Here is a 20,331-nt window from a genome sequence, read left to right as displayed (position 1 = left end):
AGCCTGTTCAGCTGCTTAGTATATTTGGAAGTGAACTGTTTATAAATGCAGTCAAATTCAGTTATGTTGTTCCTATTTTTGTGTATAAAACCTCTGGGGCTGAATTCTTTTAATCTCTTGAATGTTAGAGTCATTGAGCGGGCTATAGTTTCAACAGCCACATAGCCACAATTGGTTGGCGGGGGAGGAGGGGATGGGTATATGCAACCAGAACGAGTAAAATGTGCAATGTGTGGGGGATGGACACGCTTGAAGCTCTTACTCAAGGGGGGAGGGGCGCATGGGCAATATATGTAACCTTAACACTTGTACCCCCATAATATGCTAAAATAAATTTGTTGTTAAATACCATCCGGTGTCCACTCCGAAGTCTTCCTCAAGAAGCTTGCAGTAATGAAATCAGTTGATATTTCATGCACCCGGTCTGGCATTTCAATCGCCCCGATTTGATTTGGGGTAGCTGACATTTTAGCCATGCCCTGCTAATTTTTTCTATATATATTTTTAATTGGCCAATTAATTTCTATTTATAGTAGAGACGGGATCTCACTCTTCCTCAGGCTGGTCTGGAACTCCTGACCTCGAGCGATCCTCCCGCCTTGGCCTCCCAGAGTGCTAGGATTATAGGCGTGAGCCACCGCGCCCGGCCAACTTTAATCTTTTTAAATCTAGAAACAATCCCTCTACTTCCTCCCCCATGACAGTGACTTTTGGAAAACTTCAGGCCTGGGTGGCTCTAGGCTCCCACAGCACAGCTAAGCTGAGCTGATCTCAGAGGTTCAAACCAGGAAGTTCTTCACTGCCTTATTTATATTTGAACATTTAGATTCAACACTTTAAAGTGGTGTGGTTGTCAGAGAAAAAAATATGAGATTAAAGAGCTCTGAACTTTATATGGTTTTTAAATGGGCAGGGGTCTATTCAGATTATTTAAAAGCCACCACAGCTTCTCTTTCCATGTATATTGTATAAAAATAAATAAATAAATAAAAACAATAAAAAGAAAAAAACAAAAACAAAAACCCACCACAGCATGGGCGCTGTCCAGTTGGAACAGTCTGATTCTGGCCTAATAACCTTCTCCTGCAGGACCATGTTCTCTCTTCCATGGGTGGGTCACAGGGGTGGGGAGGGCCTGGGACCTCTGGAGGGCTTGGGAGCCACAGCAAGACACCTAACAACACAGAATTCTGTCAGCCTTCTACAACCCATTTGGCCACAGCAATGTCAGCCTGCCAGAGGGGTAGACTCGGGTCAGTCACTGTCCCCAGGTCCATAATCTCAGCTTCCCCTGGGATTTAAGACGTGTAGGGGAAGGAATGGCGCCATCTCAAATCAAAGTGGAAGCAGACATAAGTCACAGAAGATAGAAGGCAAGAAAAGAACCATTGGACTAAGAAGAACAAAGAACCAGTTGGGTTCTTCTGTCAACAATTGTCTACAACCTCTAAAAGCTTTGGAACATGCATTTAACTATAAGAAAGCTCTCCAAAACATGTCATTGGTTAGGAAAAACATCAATTTCCTGATCTGAAGTTAAAATGTGTTTATATAAATAGATCGTGGATTATCCCAGCAAGCTGGACTAGGAATGTGCCCTGGTGTGCAGAGGAGGGGCACGGGGCTGGCAGAGAGACAGGCTCAGGCTGGGGCTGGGGTGGGAAACACAGGAACATTCTCGAACACACCTCCCTGCCTGTGCTTTACCGGCCTAATCTGACCCGTGAGCAACTCCCAATCTGTCCTGAAATGCGTTCTTTAATTCAGGACTCTCCTCCAGATGGCCTTCCCTGGACACTTCCTCACACCATTGGGGTGGGGGACCCTGCTCAGTGCTCCCACAACTGGGCCCCTGAATTGAGCATCCCTGCTGACGTGCACCCGCCCACTGTGGACTCCTAGGGACAGAGCTGACAGAGTGGGGACTGGGGAGTGTGGGGTCTGGGGACAATACATGTAGAACAGACCTGCAACCCAAGCCACCTCCGGGGTGGAGGTGGGGGTGGGGGGGTGATGGCATACACCCAGCAATGCAAAGAGGGAGGCACTAGGCCACATGAACCTGTCCAACTCTACACAGCCAATCCTCATAGGCGACTTTGTCCTCAGATGAGCACACAGCTTCTTACCCCAAGAAGGACCTTAAGGGAGGCAAGCTTGTTTCCCACCAGATCTGTCGTCTGGGACATCCCACCTCTTTACCAGTAGCTGCCCAAGGTCACTGTCAGTTTATCTTGGTCAGCAACACTGCAGAGATTCACAACTCTGTCCGGGCGTGTTTCTCACCAGGCAAGACAGAGGGATCAAGCTGAAGGTGACTCCCCACCTTGCTGGGATCCAGACTGTCAGTCTCCCCTGACAAGTGGTCAAGGGCAGAGCTCCCTCTAAAAGGATTGCTTTAGGTCCATGCCCCTCTGACCTCTGCAGTTGAGGAAGATAAACCCTCTAAGCAGCTAGTCACTGGAAAGGACACCTGAGCGGGAGATGCAAGCCCTTTGGAGCCTTCTACTAACAGAAGGTCCATGCTCACTTGGGTCTTCTACCCCCAAGGCCCGGGAGGTTCCAGCAATCACCGGGACAGGCATCAGTGAACTCAAGGAGTCCAGAAGCCTCTGAATTCTGGAGAAACTGGGCACCTTCTTGGTTTCTCAACTGTTTTAGTGCACAGCAAGAAGTCTAACAAGCATCATTGAAGAGATTCACCCAGTTCTCCAGTCTTTGCCATTGGGCAGATCTTTTTTTTTTTTTTAATTAATTTCTTTATATTTTGGCATATTATGGGGGTACAGATTTTAAGGTTTCAATAAATGCCCATTTCCCCCCCTCACCCCCAAAAGTCTGAGTCTCCATCATGACCATCCCCCACAATGGGCAGATCTTTATGTAAGCGTTCCTATCTATTTGCAAACTGTCCCAAGTGTGACTGATCCTTTGAGTATCTAAGCTGATCATTGACTCTCAAGCACTACCTGATGATCCAGAGTTGCCCTTGAGGTCAGGATGGATGTGCAGAATCCGGGTGAGGGAGTTGGGGGTATGTGGGCTTCATTATCCAGGGACTGAAGCAGGTATGACCTTCCCTCACAGCTTAATTTCAGTCACATAACCACCACATCAAGCATAAATCTGAATGCAGGTTTATGCTCCCAAAGAGACCCCAGGAGAAAGTCATCTAGATTGAACCACCTCCATAAGCAGTTCCTGGTTTGGCAATGACTCAAACCTAGACATACATTTCCCATGTAACCCAGAAATTCCACTGTTAGATTCACCCACAAGAATTGAAGACAGGAAGTCAAGCAAACATTCACATGCCAGTGTTCATCATGGTACTGTTTCAAAGTGTGGCATTGCCACCTGAGTATCACTATGACAAGGGATGGAGATTTGAAGATTGGATGCCTGAATAACCACTAGAAAGCTCACAAGGACTGAGGTTCTTGCTCATGAGACATCAATAAACCCTGAGAACATTATGCAAAGTGAAATAAGCTAGACAGAATGGAGAAATGTGATCCATTTATAACATGTCCAGAGTAGGCACATGTAGAGACTAGAAGTGACCAGGGGCTCAGGGAGGGAAATCAGTTAATGGTATTCATGGAATGAACAAGTTAGCAGTGATGGGTGCACAACATTGAATTGAATACCACCGGTTGTATACTTAGATGGCTGAAGTAGGATTTGCTATGTTTAGCCACCAAAAAAGGGTGGCCTTTTTGTTATATGGGTATATTGCATTTGTGATAATACAATCAGGGGGAAAAAGTGCAAATACAGTTACACTTCATAATACTACTTGGTTTCGATGCCCTCAGGAACTGCCCCCATTCCTCGGCTGCCTCCCACCCCCAGCACTTCCCCACAGTATCAACCTAATGCTGGGGGGTAGGGAGGGTGGGCAGGTTAGGGTAGGGAGTGGGCTCTGCCAAGACAGTGCTGGTGACCCAGAGGGACTACTCCAGGGTGGGGAGGCAAAGCACAAGTTAGGGGTGGGTGGTGGGGGAGGTGGCATCTCTAAGGAGGCATTGGGTTGGAGTAGCTGCAAGTCTGTGTACTGGGCCCGGCCCACTCCCCTACTCACCCCTCCACCATCCCTGCCTCCCTACCCTAAACCCCTTCCCCAGAAACCCTTTTGCACGGATCACACACAAACGGACAGATTACAAAATGACATAGCAGTTTCACAATATCCATGGCTAGGGCTTTTTTCCCCGTTTTTCAGGATCTCTTCTACACAATGCACAATTCCTTTTAAATGGATCAAGAAATGGCTTATATACATGAGTCCTTGTTATAACATCTCGGCAGCAAATATCATAAGCTAATGAAGATAATGATGGAAGGGAAGGGAGCCTAGGACAGGGATGGGGGAGGGGGTGTGGAGAGAAGGGTTATCCTTTCTGAAGGAGTGGTGAGATATTGGAATGGTTGGGGGAAAGGAACGAAAGAAAAATATCAAGAAGCATCTTTACAAAGCAGTTCTAATTCCTTTTGAAGGAGAAAGCTAATTCCTTTTGAAGGGGAAAGAAAGGTAACCAAAGCAGGAAAACATTTGTCTTAAAAAATTGTCTCCCATACATATATCCAAAAATGTGGGGAAAATAGTTATTCCAGGGATTGAGAGAGTCCAAATGCTGTGGTCAAATGACAAAATAAAACTGACAAATAAGAACCTCTGTCCCCCAGTTTTACCCAAGCCTTACCACTAGGAACCCTGATGATTTTACTTCTAGGAACCCCACCTAGTCTCACGACGATGGGAACAAAGTCTCATTCCTCCAGCAGGCAAGACAAACTTCTGCAATGCCCAGAGTTCTCCCCTTAAGGATCACCAGCTACCAAATCTAACAGACCTGAGGATGGGAAACACCTAGCTCCAGCCCTCTTTAGTCTTCCTGTACCCCCAAATATTTGAAAAACCAAGAACTCAAACCAGATCCCGGAAGCTCATATCCAGGCACATAACTCAGTACTTGCTGTGCTGGGTTTCCTGCTGTTATGTGGCAGGAGACAGCCTGCTGTACACCAGGGCCCCACCAGGACTCTGCCTCTCCCCACTACGCTGTGTCCTGGGACACACGCCCCAGACTCACTTCAGACGAGGTGGCTCCAAGGCCAAGACTGTCCCAGAGGTGTCATCTGGAGACAGGTCAGCAGCAGACGGCTGCATGCAGCCTCTCCCCAGTGCCTGCATGCGACACTCTAGAAACGCCTCCTGTTACCCGGTGACTCTGGCATCGTCCTTTCCTTGCCCTCAAACAAGGTGGCAACACTGCTGACAAGGAGCACAGAGATGTCTGAGAGCAGAAGCCATAACACCTGGGCTGGCCAGCCCCCGACACACACACACACGCCCTCCTGTTCAAGGTGAGGTGGGAAGTGGCCGGGCAGGAGTCCCAGAGCAGGGAACTCTCCAGCAAATGCAGGAAGCCTTTAACATATGGTAAGGGGACTCCCAAGAGAGGTGGCAGGGATGTTGGGCACATGGGGTGACACAAGACAGCCCTGGCTGCATCCCTCCGACTTCGGAGGGTGCAAGGCCAGACTTGACCTGGACACTTCAGGTTAGGCACAAAGGTTTGGGAGGCGAGAAAAGAGTTGACGGGAACCTGGCTTTCTTTCCCTGAGTTACTGTGGTGGGCTCACAAGTGAGACAAAGCCCAGGTTACTCTCATCTGATAACCTATCCAACAAGTGAACCTGTAACAACCCAGTCACTATAGCATGTCCCTTGCTCTATTCTCCTTGGCAACTTCCTGTGACACTCAGTACAGAAAGAGCCCCATCCCCATAGCTCAGGGACATCTGAACAATTCAAGGTTTCACCAATGTCCCTAAGGTCTTATACGTCTGAGAAGTTCCATGTAAACATTAGACACCCCTTCCTTCAGGCAACAGCTTTGTTCTGTTGCCAGGAGAGAAGAATCAGTGGGCAGGTACGATCTCCATGGGTGTGGCTTGCATCACATCTGATGTGATTATAGGTCAGGGCAAAGTAAACATGGAATTAAGACCAAGACATAAGCTGGCATGGGTGGGATGTTTCCTAAGACCTATGAGGGATGAGTGTCAAGGGAAGGCCACTAAGGGCTAACGGTTTTTTTTAGAAAATCAAATTTATTCTCTGTAAGGAATGCGGCCAACCATTCTCAGTTCCAGGATGCCATCTATCTTTAAGCAGTCAGGAGAAGGGCTGCCCACTCACTTCGCAGGTGGTGGACAGTCAGGAGGTATTTGGGGGGGGGTCATCTCTGCCAGTGCGGGCTGGCCCTCGGCCCCTCCTGAGAGCGGAAGACCAGCTCCCCAGCCTGCAGCACCTGCCCGGCCGGCCACATACTGCCTGGCCTGTACTGATGGTAAAAGTAGGTCTAAGGTTTTGCAAGGTAAGGGTCCCACGGCAAAGACGTTCCTGTCTTAAGTCTAAGATCACACGATCAGCTCAGAAAAAGGGCAGAGCCATTGGACGAGTCCAGAACCTACAGACCTAGGAGCATGAGCTGCCTAGAGTTCTGCCACCAGAACTTTGAGTCACCTGCCCTGCCCTCCTGAGGGCAAGCAGCTCTGCAACCCTCTCTTCCCCACTTCCGTCTCCCCAAAGGAGGGCACAAAGTGCTTATCGAGGAGAGCAGCAGGGGCCACGAATTCAGTGTTTAAGCCAGACAGCCTCGTCCCACTCAAGGTGGATCAAAGTCCTGACTCAAGGGCCCTTAGTTGAGCACATTCTGTCCGCCTTGAATGATCAAAGGAACACGGTTCCCCCTTCCAAACATTCCTGATCATTGAAAACTCACCTTACTAGGCTTAGGTCATGCAGGGATTTGACAGTATGTTATTGTGGCTATGTTTTGCAGGAGCTATCCCCAGCACTCAACACCCCAGAAGTAGTTGTGGGTTTTTTTGAGACAACCTAGCCTGGGCAACACAGCAAGACTGAGTGCTGTGGCATGAGCCTAGCTCACAGCAACCTCAATCTCCTGGGCTCAAGCAATCCTTCTGCCTCAGCCTCCCGAGTAGCTAGGACTACAGGCATGCACCACCATGCCTGGCCAAATAACATAGAAAAAATTAGCCAATTAATTTCTTTCTATTTAGAGTAGAGACAGGGTCTTGCTCTTGGCTCAGGCTGGTTTCAGACTCCTGACCTCAAGCAATCCACCGGGCCTCGGCCTCCCAGAGTGCTAGGATTACAGGCGTGAGCCACCATGAGCCAGTTGTGGGATGTTATTAAGTTTGGGAAAAGCCCCCACACCTGGGAGCCCTGAGGCAAAATCCACAATCCACTGATTGGATACCTGTGAAGTTTATGGCTGATCCTAATGATAGGGAAAAGCCCCCGCCTGGGGGCCCTGAGGCAAAATCCACTGCAGATTGGATACATGAGAAGCTTATTGGCTGATCCTACTAATCCCACCATTAATCGGATAATCTTGCATGCTCATAGGTGATTGGTTACGTGTGATCCAAGAACCGAATATAAGACTGGAGAGAAGGCAGCCTCCTCTGGAAGCTGAGCAGTTGGGACGACCGGGAACCTGCTAAGGTGAACCCTTTAAGGTGAAGCTGATCAGCGAGCTGAATGAGCAAGAGGTCCAGCTTGGGGAGCCAGAGAAGGTGTCCTGGCACTCCGAGTATAAGGACAGCGCCTGGATCTTCCTGGGAGGGCTTCCTTAAGAATTGACTGAAGGCGACATCATCTGTGTTTTGTCACGGTGGCGACCTCCGGCTCGGCGCGGAAGCGGCTGCTCAAAGAGGCAGACATGAGCACAGTGGAATTCGAGACCAGCGAGGAGGTGGACGTGACCCCCACGTTCGACACCATGGGCCTGCGGGAGGACCTGCTGCGCGGCATCTACGCCTACGGGTTTGAAAACCCTTCAGCGATCCAACAGCGAGCTACCAAGCAGATAATTAAAGGGAGAGACGTCATCGCACAGTCTCAGTCTGGCACAGGTAAAACAGCCACCTTCACTATTTCAGTCCTTCAGTGCTTGGATATTCAGGTTCGTGAAGCCCAGGCTCTGATCTTGGCCCCCACGCGAGAGCTGGCCGTGCAGATCCAGAAGGGTCTGCTTGCTCTCGGCGACTACATGAACGTCCAGTGCCACGCCTGCATCGGGGGCACCAATGTGGGCGAGGACATCAGGAGGCTGGATTACGGACAGCACGTCGTCGCAGGCACACCAGGGCGCATCTTCGATATGATTCGTAGAGGAAGTTTAAGGACACGAGCTATCAAGATGTTGGTTTTGGATGAGGCTGACGAAATGTTGAATAAAGGCTTCAAAGACCAGATTTATGACGTGTACAGGTACCTGCCTCCGGCCACACAGGTGGTCCTTATCAGTGCCACGCTGCCCCAGGAAATCCTGGAAATGACCACCAAGTTCATGACGGACCCAATCCGCATCGTGCTAAAACGTGATGAGTTGACTCTGGAAGGCGTCAGACAGTTTTTTGTGGCAGTGGAAAGAGAAGAGTGGAAGTTTGACACCCTGTGTGATCTCTACGACACACTGACCATCACGCAGGCGGTCATCTTCTGTAACACCAGGAGGAAGGTTGACTGGCTGGCAGAGAAGATGAGAGAAGCCAACTTCACCGTGTGCTCGATGCACGGAGACATGCCGCAGAAGGAGCGCGAGAGCATCGCGAAGGAGTTCCGGGCCGGCGCCAGCCGAGTGCTCATCTCCACAGACGTCTGGGCCAGGGGCTTGGATGTCCCGCAGGTGTCCCTCGTCATTAACTACGACCTGCCCAATAGCAGAGAGTTGTACATACACAGAATTGGGAGGTCAGGTCGATATGGTCGAAAGGGTGTGGCCATCAATTTTGTAAAGACGGACGACATCCGCATCCTCCGAGATATAGAACAGTACTACTCCACTCAGATTGATGAAATGCCTGTGAACGTTGCCGATCTGCTCTGAAGAAACAGTCCCACTGCGCTGCAGATGGGTTGGAGGTAGTTCACATACTTTGTAGTCCTGGGTTGAGGGAAACATGGTAATAATGAGGCTTCTTAATCAGCGAGCATGTACCGCGGGCGAAGCAGCAGCCGGGGACTTCATTTATCATCATAGGACTTGATTGCTTTGAAACCCAGAAGACCAGGGAACGTGGCAGGAAAGAAGGGTTCTTTGCCGCCGTGCTTGCTGTAATACCAAGAACACTGCCTGCCTGCCCGGGGTGTGTTTCAGGATGTTGGGATCCCTTTTGTTGACTCACAATTTGTCGCACTAATTTATCATGTCAGGACCTCATTCTTACTTCTCTCCTCGCTTGGGCTCCAAGTGCCCCGCTGAGCTGATGGAAGTGACTCTGCGCCCCCTCAACACGCTGGCCACAGGAGGCCACACGTCACAGCTTTGACCCAGGGCTGGCAGGAGTTGCGAGCTCATCACATTCTTAACAATGTGGAGGGCAGTGACATGTCAGAGTGGCGCTGATCCTCTGGTCGGCGTTTGATGTGGGGCAGTGCTCTCTGTCCCCTCTGTGGTCAGTCATTTGTCGTCCCTCTGTGGAGCCTGTGCTTTGGGAACTTCCAAGTGCTGCCCCTCCCGGGAAAAGAGGGCTCTCTGACAAGAGCCTGGGCGTTGGCTGTGTTATGCTGTGACTGATAAAGGAGACGTAGATTTTTAAGCTGTAGGAGAAGGATTTGGTGTGGTGGGATTCTGAGGGCTGGGTTTGGCCTTGTCTTCTGAAAGCTGAAAAGGTTCGCTGATTTGCCGCAAGGCCGGTGTGGACGGAAGGCCACGTTCCCACCTTGCGGTGGGTGTGGGCTGCGAGAAGCCCCCAGTCTAGGCTGAGGTGTTCTCCAGGAAGCAGATCTGCATCTGCTCAACCTCTGCGTCCTGGGGAAAGATGGCTTCATAATGGATGTACTCAACACACCAGAAAAGAAGTTTTTAAGGAAGATGCTGGGCAGGCTGATATCCTGTGATCTTGGAAGGAAGAAAGATGCCTGTAAACACCTGGAAGTTACCACTGGATAAACACGCTGTTCCCTTGGTTAGAACCCTAAGGTCCACCTGCTGCAGGCCCTAGTGCCACGAGATTGGGAAAAGGGTTGCCTTTTCTGCTGCTGAACTTTCAGAGGTTGTACTGCTGCCAGTTCTGGATGGCAGCCACGGGGAAAGAGTTAGACAACTTGAAACATTGACCTGCCCATTGTTGTGTAAAAACTGCATAATTCTCAATGTACATTTATAAATTTCTATTTTTTATAGCTTTGGGGGAATTCTTGGAGGGAAAATGTAGTAAAGGCGCATTAAAAGTGTGACTTTTGAAAAGCTCATAATTAAAGTTCATAATAATATCTCTGCAAAAAAATAAAGAGAGAAGGGCTGTGGGGCTCGTACCCCCTCACTGAGTTTGTCTGAGGGCTCTGAAGATGACAAACCCACAAAAAACAGAAAAGGAGAAGACCGACCGGGCAGTAGAGGCTGAGCAGCCGTCCTCTTCATCACCTGGAAGCAAGGCAATAAAGGAGAAGGATGACCCTAAGCAGCACAGTGGCTTCTGAATTCTCTCGGAGTTCTTGCTGGAGTCCAAGGAGGGCTGGAAGCGCTACTCGGCCTCCCCTGAGGCCAGGACCACCTGGGGTGTTGGAGCCCAGGACCTGGAGAGGGAGCCAGAGGAGAAACCCAAACGTGACCACAAGTCCTCAAGCAGGAGGGAGGCAAGAGAAGAAAAGAACAGGGATAGGGACAGAGGGCAAAGCTCAGACACACAATCTGGCTGGAACAGGCGTTCGGAAGGGCGTAGTCATAGAAGGAGGAGCCATGACAGGTCCCACAAGCATAAAAGGGCCTGGCACTCCCCGGAGCGGGACTCCTCAAACCCCGGGGACCACAGGCAGCACTGAAGCCTGTTCAGCTGCTCAGTAGATTTGGAAGTGAACTGTTTTTAAATGCAGTCAAATTCAGTTATGTTGTTCCTATTTTTGTGTATAAAACCTCTGGGGCTGAATTCTTTTAATCTCTTGAATGTTAGAGTTATTGAGAGGCATATAGTTTCAACAGCCACATAGCCACAATTCGTTGGGCGGGGGAGGAGGGAATGGGTATATGCAACCAGAACGGGTAACATGTGCAATGTGTGGGGGATTGACACGCTTGAAGCTCTTACTCAAGGAGGGAGGGGCACATGGGCAATATATGTAACCTTAACACTTGTACCCCATAATATGCTAAAATAAATTTGTTGTTAAATACCATCCGGTGTCCACTCTGAAGTCTTCCTCAAGAAGCTTGCAGTAATGAAATCAGTTGATATTTCATGCACCCGGTCTGGCATTTTAATCACCCCGATTTGATTAGGGGTAGCTGACATTTTAGCCATGCCCAGCTAATTTTTTCTATATATATTTTTAATTGGCCAATTAATTTCTTTCTATTTATAGTAGAGACAGGATCTCACTCTTCCTCAGGCTGGTCTGGAACTCCTGACCTCCAGCGATCCTCCCGCCTTGGCCTCCCAGAGTGCTAGGATAATAGGCGTGAGCCACCGCGCCCAGCCAACTGCAATCTTTTTAAATCTAGAAACAATCCCTCCACTTCTTCCCCCATGACAGTGACTTTTGGAAGACTTCAGGCCTGCGTGGCTCTGGGCCCCCACAGCACAGCTAAGCTGAGCTGATCTGGGAGGTTCAAACCAGGAAGTTCTTCACTGCTTTATTTATATTAGAACATTTAGATTCAACACTTTAAAGTGGTGTGGTTGTCAGAGAAAAAAATATGAGATTAAAGAAATCTGAACTTTAAAGGGTTTTTAAATGGGCAGGGGTCTATTAAGATTATTTAAAAGCCACCACAGCGTCTCTTTCCATGTGTATTGTATAAAAAAAAAAAAAATGAAAAGAAAAGAAAAACAAAGACAAAAACCCACCACAGCATGGGCGCTGTCCAGTGGGAACAGACTGATTCTGGCCTAATAGCCTTCTCCTGCAGGACCATGTTCTCTCTTCCATGGGTGGGTTACAGGGGAGGGGAGGGCCTGGGACCTCTGGAGGGCTTGGGAGCAACAGCAAGACACCAACCAACACAGAATTCTGTCAGCCTTTTACAACCCATTTGGCCTCAGCAATGTCAGCCTGCCTCAGGGGTAGGCTCGGGTCAATCACTGTCCCCAGGTCCATAATCTCAGCTTCCCCTGGGGTTTAAGACATGTAGGGGAAGGAATGGCGCCATCTTAAATCAAAGTGGAAGCAGACATAAGTCACAGAAGATAGAAGGCAAGAAAAGAACCATTGGACTAAGAAGAACAAAGAACCATTTGGGTTCTTCTGTCAACAATAGTGCTACAACCTCTAAAAGCTTTGGAATATGCATTTAACTATAAGAAAGCTCTCCAAAACATGTCATTGGTTAGGAAAAACATCAATTTCCTGATCTGAAGTTAAAATGTGTTTATATAAATAGATCGTGGATTATCCCAGCAAGCTCGACTAGGAGTGAGCCCTGGTGTGCAGAGGAGGGGCACGGGGCTGGCAGAGAGACAGGCTCAGGCTGGGGCTGGGGTAGGAAACACAGGAACATTCTCGAACACACCTCCCTGCCTGTGCTTTACCAGCCTAATCTGACCCGTGAGCAACTCCCAATCTGTCCTGAAATGCGATCTTTAATTCAGGACTCTCCTCCAGATGGCCTTCCCTGGACACTTCCTCACACCGTTTGGGTGGGGGACCCTGCTCAGTGCTCCCACAACTGGGCCCCTGAATTGAGCATCCCTGCTGACGTGACCCGCCCACTGCGGACTCCTAGGGACAGAGCTGACAGAGTGGGGACTGGGGAGCGTGGGGTCTGGGGACAATACATGTAGAACAGACCTGCAACCCAAGCCACCTCCGGGGTGGAGGTGGGGGTGGGGGGCTGATGGCAAACACCCAGCAATGCGAAGAGCGAGGCACCAGGCCACATGAACTTGTTCAACTCTACACAGCCAATCCTCATAGGCGACTTTGTCCTCAGATGAGCACACAGCTTCCTAACCCAAGAAGGTCCTTAAGGGAGGCAAGCTTGTTTCCCACCAGCTCTGTCGTCTGGGACATCCCACCTCTTTACCAGTAGCTGCTCAAGGTCACTGTCAGTTTTCTTGGTCAGAAACACTGCAGCGATTCACAACTCTGTCCGGGCATGTTTCTCACCAGGGAAGACAGAGGGATCAAGCTGAACGTGACTCCCCACTTTGCTGGGATCCAGACTGTCAGTCACCCCTGAGAAGTGGTCAAGGGCAGAGCTCCATCTATAAGGACTGCTTTAGGTCCATGCCCCTCTGACCTCTGCAGTTGAGGAAGATAAACCCTCTAAGCAGCTAGTCACTGGAAAGGACACCTGAGCGGGAGATGCAAGCCCTTTGGAGCCTTCTACTAACAGAAGGTCCATGCTCACTTGGGTCTTCTACCCCCAAGGCCCGGGAGGTTCCAGCAATCACCGGCACAGGCATCAGTGATTTAAGGAGTCCAGAAGCCTCTGAACTCTGGAGAAACTGGGCACCTTCTTGGTTTCTCAACTGGTTTAGTGCACAGCAGGAAGTCTAACAAGCATCATTGAAGAGATTCACCCTGTTCTCCAGTCTTTGCCAATGGGCAGATTTTATGTAAGCATTCCTATCTATTTGCAAACTGTCCCAAGTCTGACTGATCCTTAGGGTATCTAAGCTGTTCATTGACTCTCAAGCACTACCTGATGGTCCAGAGTTGCCCTTGAGGTCAGGATGGATGTGCAGAATCCGGGTGAGGGAGTTGGGGGTATGTGGGCTTCATTATCCAGGGACTGAAGCAGGTATGACCTTCCCCCAAAGCTTAATTTCAGTCACATAACCATCACATCAAGCATAGATCTGATAGCAGGTTTATGCTCCCAAAGAGACCCCAGGAGAACGTCATCTAGATTGAACCACCTCCATAAGCAGTTCCTGGTTTGGCAATGGCTCAAACCTAGACATACAATTCCCATGTAACCCAGAAATTCCACTGTTAGGTTCACCCACAAGAATTGAAGACAGGAAGTCAAGCAAACATTCACATGCCAGTGTTCATCATGGTACTGTTTCAAAGTGTGGCATTGCCACCTGAGTATCACTATGCCAAGGGATGGAGATTTGAAGATTGGATGCCTGAATAACCACTAGAAAGCTCACAAGGAATGAGGTTCTTGCTCATGAGACATCAATAAACCCTGAGAACATGATGCAAAGTGAAAGAAGCTAGACAGAAAGGACAAATGTGATCCATTTATAACATGTCCAGAGTAGGCAAATTTAGAGACTAGAAGTGACCAGGGGCTCAGGGAGGGAAATCAGTTAATGGTATTCATGGAATGAACAAGTTAGCAGTGATGGGTGCACAACATTGAATTGAATGCCACCGGTTTTATACTTAGATGGCTAAAGTAGGATTTGCTATGTTTAGCCACCAAAAAAGGGTGGCCTTTTTGTTATATGGGTATATTGTGTATGTGCTAATGCAATCAGGGGTTAAAAGTGCAAATACAGTCATACTTCATAAAACTATCTGCTTTCAATGCCCTCAGGAACTGCCCCCATTCCTCGGCTGCCTCCCACCCCCCAGCACTTCCCCACAGTATCAACCTAATGCTGGGGGGTAGGGAGGGTGGGCAGGTTAGGATAGGGAGTGGGCTCTGCCAAGACAGTGCTGGTGACCCAGAGGGACTACTCCAGGGTGGGGAGGCAAAGCACAAGTTAGGGGTGGGTGGTGGGGGGGTGGCATCTGTAAGGAGGGATGGGGTTGGAGCAGCTGCCAGTCTGTGTGCTGGGCCCAGCCCACTCCCCTACTCACCCCTCCACCATCCCTGCCTCCCTACCGCTACCCCTTCCCCAGAAGCCCTTTTGCACGGATCACACACAAACGGACAGATTACAAAATGACATAGCAGTTTCACAATATCCATGGCTAGGGCTTTTTTCCCTGTTTTTCAGGTTCTCTTCTACACAATGTACAATTCCTTTCAAATGGATCAAGAAATGGCTGATATACATGAGTCCTTGTTATAACATCTCGGCAGCAAATATCATAAGCTAATGAAGATAATGATGGAAGGGAAGGGAGCCTAGGACAGGGATGGGGGAGGGGGTGTGGAGAGAAGGGTTATCCTTTCTGAAGGAGTGGTGAGAAATTGGAATGGTTGGGGGAAAGGAACGAAAGTAAAGTATCAAGAAGCATCTTTACAAAGCAGTTCTAATTCCTTTTGAAGGAGAAAGCTAATTCCTTTTGAAGGGGAAAGAAGGGTAACCAAAGCAGGAAAACATTTGTCTTAAAAATTGTCTCCCATACATATATCCAAAAATGTGGGGAAAATACTTATTCTAGGAAATGAAGGAGTCCAGATGCAGTGGTCAAATGACAAAATAAAACTGACAAATAAGAACCTCTGTCCTCCAGTTTTACCCAAGCCTTACCACTAGGAACCCTGATGATTTTACTTCTAGGAACCCCACCTAGTCTCACGACGATGGGAGCGAAGTCTCATTCCTCCAGCAGGCAAGACAAACTTCTGCAATGCCCAGACTTCTCCCCTTAAGGATCACCAACTACCAAATGTAACAGACCTGAGGATGGGAAACACCTAGCTCCAGCCCTCTTTAGTCTTCCTGTACCCCCAAATATTTGAAAAACCAAGAACTCAAACCAGACCCTGGAAGCTCACATCCAGGCACATGACTGAGTACTTGCTGTCCTGGGTTTCCTGCTGTTATGTGGCAGGAGACAGCCTGCTGGACACCAGGGCCCCACCAGGACTCTGCCTCTCCCCACTACGCTGTGTCCTGGGACACACGCCCCAGACTCAGTTCAGACGAGGTGGCTCCAAGGCCAAGACTGTCCCAGAGGTGTCATCTGGAGACAGGTCAGCAGCAGACGGCTGCATGCAGCCTCTCCCCAGTGCCTGCATGCTACACTCTAGAAACGCCTCCTGTTACCCGGTGACTCTGGCATCGTTCTTTCCTTGCCCTCAAACAAGGTGGCAACACTGCTGACAAGGAGCACACAGATGTCTGAGAGCAGAAGCCATAACACCTGGGCAGGCCATCCCCTGACACACACACACACGCCCTCCTGTTCAAGGTGAGGTGGGAAGTGGTCGGGCAGGAGTCCCAGAGCAGGGAACTCTCCAGCAAATGCAGGAAGCCTTTAACATATGGTAAGGGGACTCCCAAGAGAGGTGGCAGGCATGTTGGGCACATGGGGTGACACAAGACAGCCCTGGCTGCATCCCTCCGACTTCGGAGGGTGCAAGGCCAGACTTGACCCGGACACTTCAGGTTAGGCACCAAGGTTTGGGAGGAGAGAAAAGAGTTGACGGGAACCTGGCTTTCTTTCCCTGAGTTACTGTGGTGGGCTCACAAGTGAGACAAAGCCCAGGTTACTCTCATCTGATAACCTATCCAACAAGTGAACCTGTAACAACCCAGTCACTATAGCATGTCCCTTGCTCTATTCTCCTTGGCAACATCCTGTGACACTCAGTACAGAAAGAGCCCCATCCCCATAGCTCAGGGACATCTTAACAATTCAAGGCTTCACCAATGTCCCTAAGGTCTTACACGTCTGAGAAGTTCAATGTAAACATTAGACACCACTTCCTTCATGAAACAGCTTTGTTCTGTTGCCAGGAGAGAAGAATTAGGGGGCAGGTACGATCTCCATGGGTGTGGCCTGCATCACATCTGATGTGATTATAGGTCAGGGCAAAGTAAACATGGAATTAAGACCAAGACATAAGCTGGCATGGGTGGGATGTTCTCTAAGATCTACGAGGGATGAGTGTCAAGGGAAGGCCACTAAGGGTTTTTATAGAAAATCAAATTTATTCTCTGTAGGGAATGGGGCCAACCCTTCTCAGTTCCAGGATGCCATCTATCTTTAAGCAGTCAGGAGAAGGGCTGCCCACTCAGTTCGCAGGTGGACATTCAGGAACTATTTGGGGGGGGTGGCATCTCTGCCAGTGCGGGCTGGCCCTCGGCCCCTCCTGAGAGCAGAAGACCAGCTCCCCAGCCTGCAGCACCTGCCCGGCCGGCCACATACCGCCTGGCCTGTACTGATGGTAAAAGTAGGTCTAAGGTTTTGAAAGGTAAGAGTCCCACGGCAAAGATGTTCCTTTCTTAAGTCTAAGATCACACGATCAGCTCAGAAAAAGGGCAGAGCCATTGGACGAGTCCAGAACTTACAGATCTAGGAGCATGAGCTGCCTAGAGTTCTGCCACCACAACTTTGAGTCACCTGCCCTGCCCTCTTGAGGCCAAGCAGCTCTGCAACCCTCTCTTCTCCACTTCCATCTCCCCAAAGGAGGGCACAAAGTGCTTATGGAGGAGAGCAGCAGGGGCCAGGAATTCAGTGTTTAAGCCAGACAGCCTCGTCCCACTCAAGGTGGATCAAAGTCCTGACTCAAGAGCCCTTAGTTGAGCACATTCTGTCCGCCTTGAATGATCAAAGGAACATGGTTCCCCCTTCCAAACATTCCTGATCATTGAAAAGTCACCTTAGTAGGCTTAGGTCATGCAGGGATTTGACAGTATGTTATTGTGGCTATGTTTTGCAGGAGCTATCCCCAGCACTCAACACCCCAGAAGTAGTTGTGGGATTTTTTTGAGACAACCTAGCCTGGGCAACACAGCAAGACTGAGTGCTCTGGCATGAGCCTAGCTCACAGCAACCTCAATTTCCTGGGCTCAAGCAATCCTTCTGCCTCAGCCTCCTGAGTAGCTAGGACTACAGGCATGCGCCACCATGCCTGGTCAAATAACATAGAAAAAATTAGCCAATTAATTTCTTTCTATTTAGAGTAGAGACAGGGTCTTGCTCTGGTTTCAGACTCCTGACCTCAAGTAATCCACCGGGCCTCGGCCTCCCAGAGTGCTAGGATTACAGGCATGAGCCACCACGACCGTCCAGTTGTGGGATGTTCTTACGATAGGGAAAAGCCCCCACACCTGGGAGCCCTGAGGCAAAATCCACAATCCACTGATTGGATACCTGTGAAGTTTATGGCTGATCCTAATGATAGGGAAAAGCCCCCGCCTGGGGGCCCTGAGGCAAAATCCACTGCAGATTGGATACATGAGAAGCTTATTGGCTGATCCTACTAATCCCACCATTAATCGGATAATCTTGCATGCTCATAGGTGATTGGCTACGTGTGATCCAAGAACCGTATATAAGACTGGAGAGAAGGCAGCCTCCTCTGGAAGCTGAGCAGTTGGGACGACCGGGAACCTGCTAAGGTGGACCCTTTAAGGTGAAGCTGATCAGCGAGCTGAATGAGCGAGAGGTCCAGCTCTGGTTGCCGGAGAAGGTGTCCTGGCACTCTGCGTACAAGGACAGCGCCTGGATCTTCCTGGGAGGGCTTCCTTAAGAATTGACTGAAGGTGACATCATCTCACAGTATGGGGCGGAAGATGGCGCTCACCAGCTTTTTACCTGCACCTACTCAGCTATCTCAGGACTAGCTTGAGGCTGAAGAGGAGGCAAGATCTCAGAGGTCACCCCAGACCTCACTGGTATCCTCCCGAAGAGAACCTCCCCCATACGGCTATCGGAAAGGCTGGATACCTCGGTCATTAGAGGATTTGGGAGATGGAGGTGCTTTTCCAGAGATCCATGTGGCCCAGTATCCACTGGACATGGGACGAAAGAAAAAAATGTCGAATGCACTGGCCATTCAGGTGGATCCTGAAGGAAAAATTAAGTATGATGCAATTGCTCGACAAGGACAGTCAAAAGACAAGATCATTTATAGCAAATACAGTGACCTGGTTCCAAAGGAGGTTATGAATGCAGATGATGCAGACCTGCAAAGACCCGATGAAGAAGCTATTAAAGAGATAACAGAAAAAACAAGGGTAGCCTTAGAAAAATCCGTATCGCAGAAGGTTGCCGCAGCCATGCCAGTTCGAGCAGCTGACAAACTGGCTCCTGCTCAGTATATCCGATACACACCATCGCAGCAAGGAGTGGCTTTCAACTCTGGAGCTAAACAAAGGGTTATTCGCATGGTAGAAATGCAGAAAGATCCAATGGAGCCTCCAAGGTTCAAGATCAATAAGAAAATCCCCCGGGGACCACCCTCTCCTCCTGCACCTGTCATGCATTCTCCTAGCCGAAAGATGACTGTAAAGGAACAACAAGAGTGGAAGATTCCTCCTTGTATTTCTAACTGGAAAAATGCAAAGGGTTATACAATTCCATTAGATAAACGTCTGGCTGCTGATGGAAGAGGGCTACAGACAGTGCACATAAATGAAAATTTTGCCAAACTGGCTGAAGCTCTCTACATTGCTGATCGGAAGGCCCGTGAAGCTGTGGAAATGCGTGCCCAAGTAGAGAGAAAAATGGCTCAGAACGAAAAGGAGAAACATGAAGAGAAACTTAGAGAAATGGCCCAGAAAGCCAGGGAGAGGAGAGCTGGGATCAAAACCCATGTGGAAAAAGATGATGGGGAGGCACGTGAGAGGGATGAAATCCGGCATGATAGGCGAAAAGGAAGACAGCATGACCGGAATCTTTCTAGGGCCGCTCCTGATAAGAGGTCGAAACTTCAGAGAAATGAAAATCGGGATATCAGTGAAGTCATTGCTCTTGGTGTGCCCAATCGTTGGACTTCTAATGACGTTCAGTATGACCAAAGGCTCTTCAACCAATCCAAGGGTATGGACAGTGGATTTGCAGGTGGAGAAGATGAAATTTACAATGTTTATGATCAAGCCTGGAGAGGTGGTAAAGATAGGGCCCAGAGTATTTATAGGCCCAGTCAAAATCTGGACAAGGACATGTATGGTGATGACCTAGAAGCCAGAATAAAGACCAACAGATTTGTTCCCGACAAGGAATTTTCCAGTTCAGACCCCAGGCAGAGAGGCAGAGAAGGACCAGTTCAGTTTGAGGAAGATCCTTTTGGCTTGGACAAGTTTTTGGAAGAAGCCAAACATCATGGTGGCTCTAAAAGACCTTCAGATAGCAGCCGCCCAAAGGAACATGAGCATGAAGGCAAGAAGAGGAGGAAGGAGTAGACACGTGTCTCTTCAAAGTGAACAAACTATTATCCAAAACCCTAATGATGCAAGTCATATGGGGAATACTTTGTCAATGGTCAGGATAAAAACCAAATCTGGGTGACACATCCCAGCACTACTTTTTATTACAGGAGAAAGGGGGATAGAAAATTGTACTTTGAATTAGTTTTTTTAAAGAGTGGGTTGTGTTTGTCCTTCTCCCACCTTTTGGCATTTATAGAACATACTGCCCCACATGAAAAATTAAGACCACTTCCTTTTATGTGACACTACAAGTTTGGGGCTAATATTTTGTGTACAAAC

At 49.1% G+C, this 20,331-nt stretch overlaps 1 protein-coding gene and 2 pseudogenes across 1 annotated transcript; all 3 read left to right on the top strand.

The window, feature by feature from the left end:
* Positions 1-7,733: 7,733 nt before the first annotated feature.
* On the top strand, positions 7,734-8,930 carry LOC105856111 (eukaryotic initiation factor 4A-III-like). The gene has a single exon (XM_020286297.2). It carries the CDS (start codon positions 7,761-7,763, stop codon positions 8,928-8,930), a length of 1,170 nt encoding a protein of 389 aa, XP_020141886.2. The 5' UTR covers positions 7,734-7,760.
* Positions 8,931-10,120: 1,190 nt separating this feature from the next.
* Positions 10,121-10,867, top strand: LOC142869938 (RNA-binding motif protein, X-linked 2 pseudogene; annotated as a pseudogene).
* Positions 10,868-18,414: 7,547 nt separating this feature from the next.
* Positions 18,415-20,273, top strand: LOC105856171 (SNW domain-containing protein 1 pseudogene; annotated as a pseudogene).
* Positions 20,274-20,331: the final 58 nt, after the last annotated feature.

This window comes from Microcebus murinus, chromosome 3, assembly GCF_040939455.1.
Source record: "Microcebus murinus isolate Inina chromosome 3, M.murinus_Inina_mat1.0, whole genome shotgun sequence".
In the NCBI taxonomy this organism is placed as follows: domain Eukaryota; kingdom Metazoa; phylum Chordata; class Mammalia; order Primates; family Cheirogaleidae; genus Microcebus; species Microcebus murinus.
This window is presented reverse-complemented; position numbering and strand designations above follow the sequence as displayed.

Excerpts from the sequence above, each read along its gene's own strand:
- LOC105856111 (XM_020286297.2), top strand. The coding sequence starts at position 7,761 with ATGAGCACAGTGGAATTCGAGACCAGCGAGGAGGTGGACGTGACCCCC.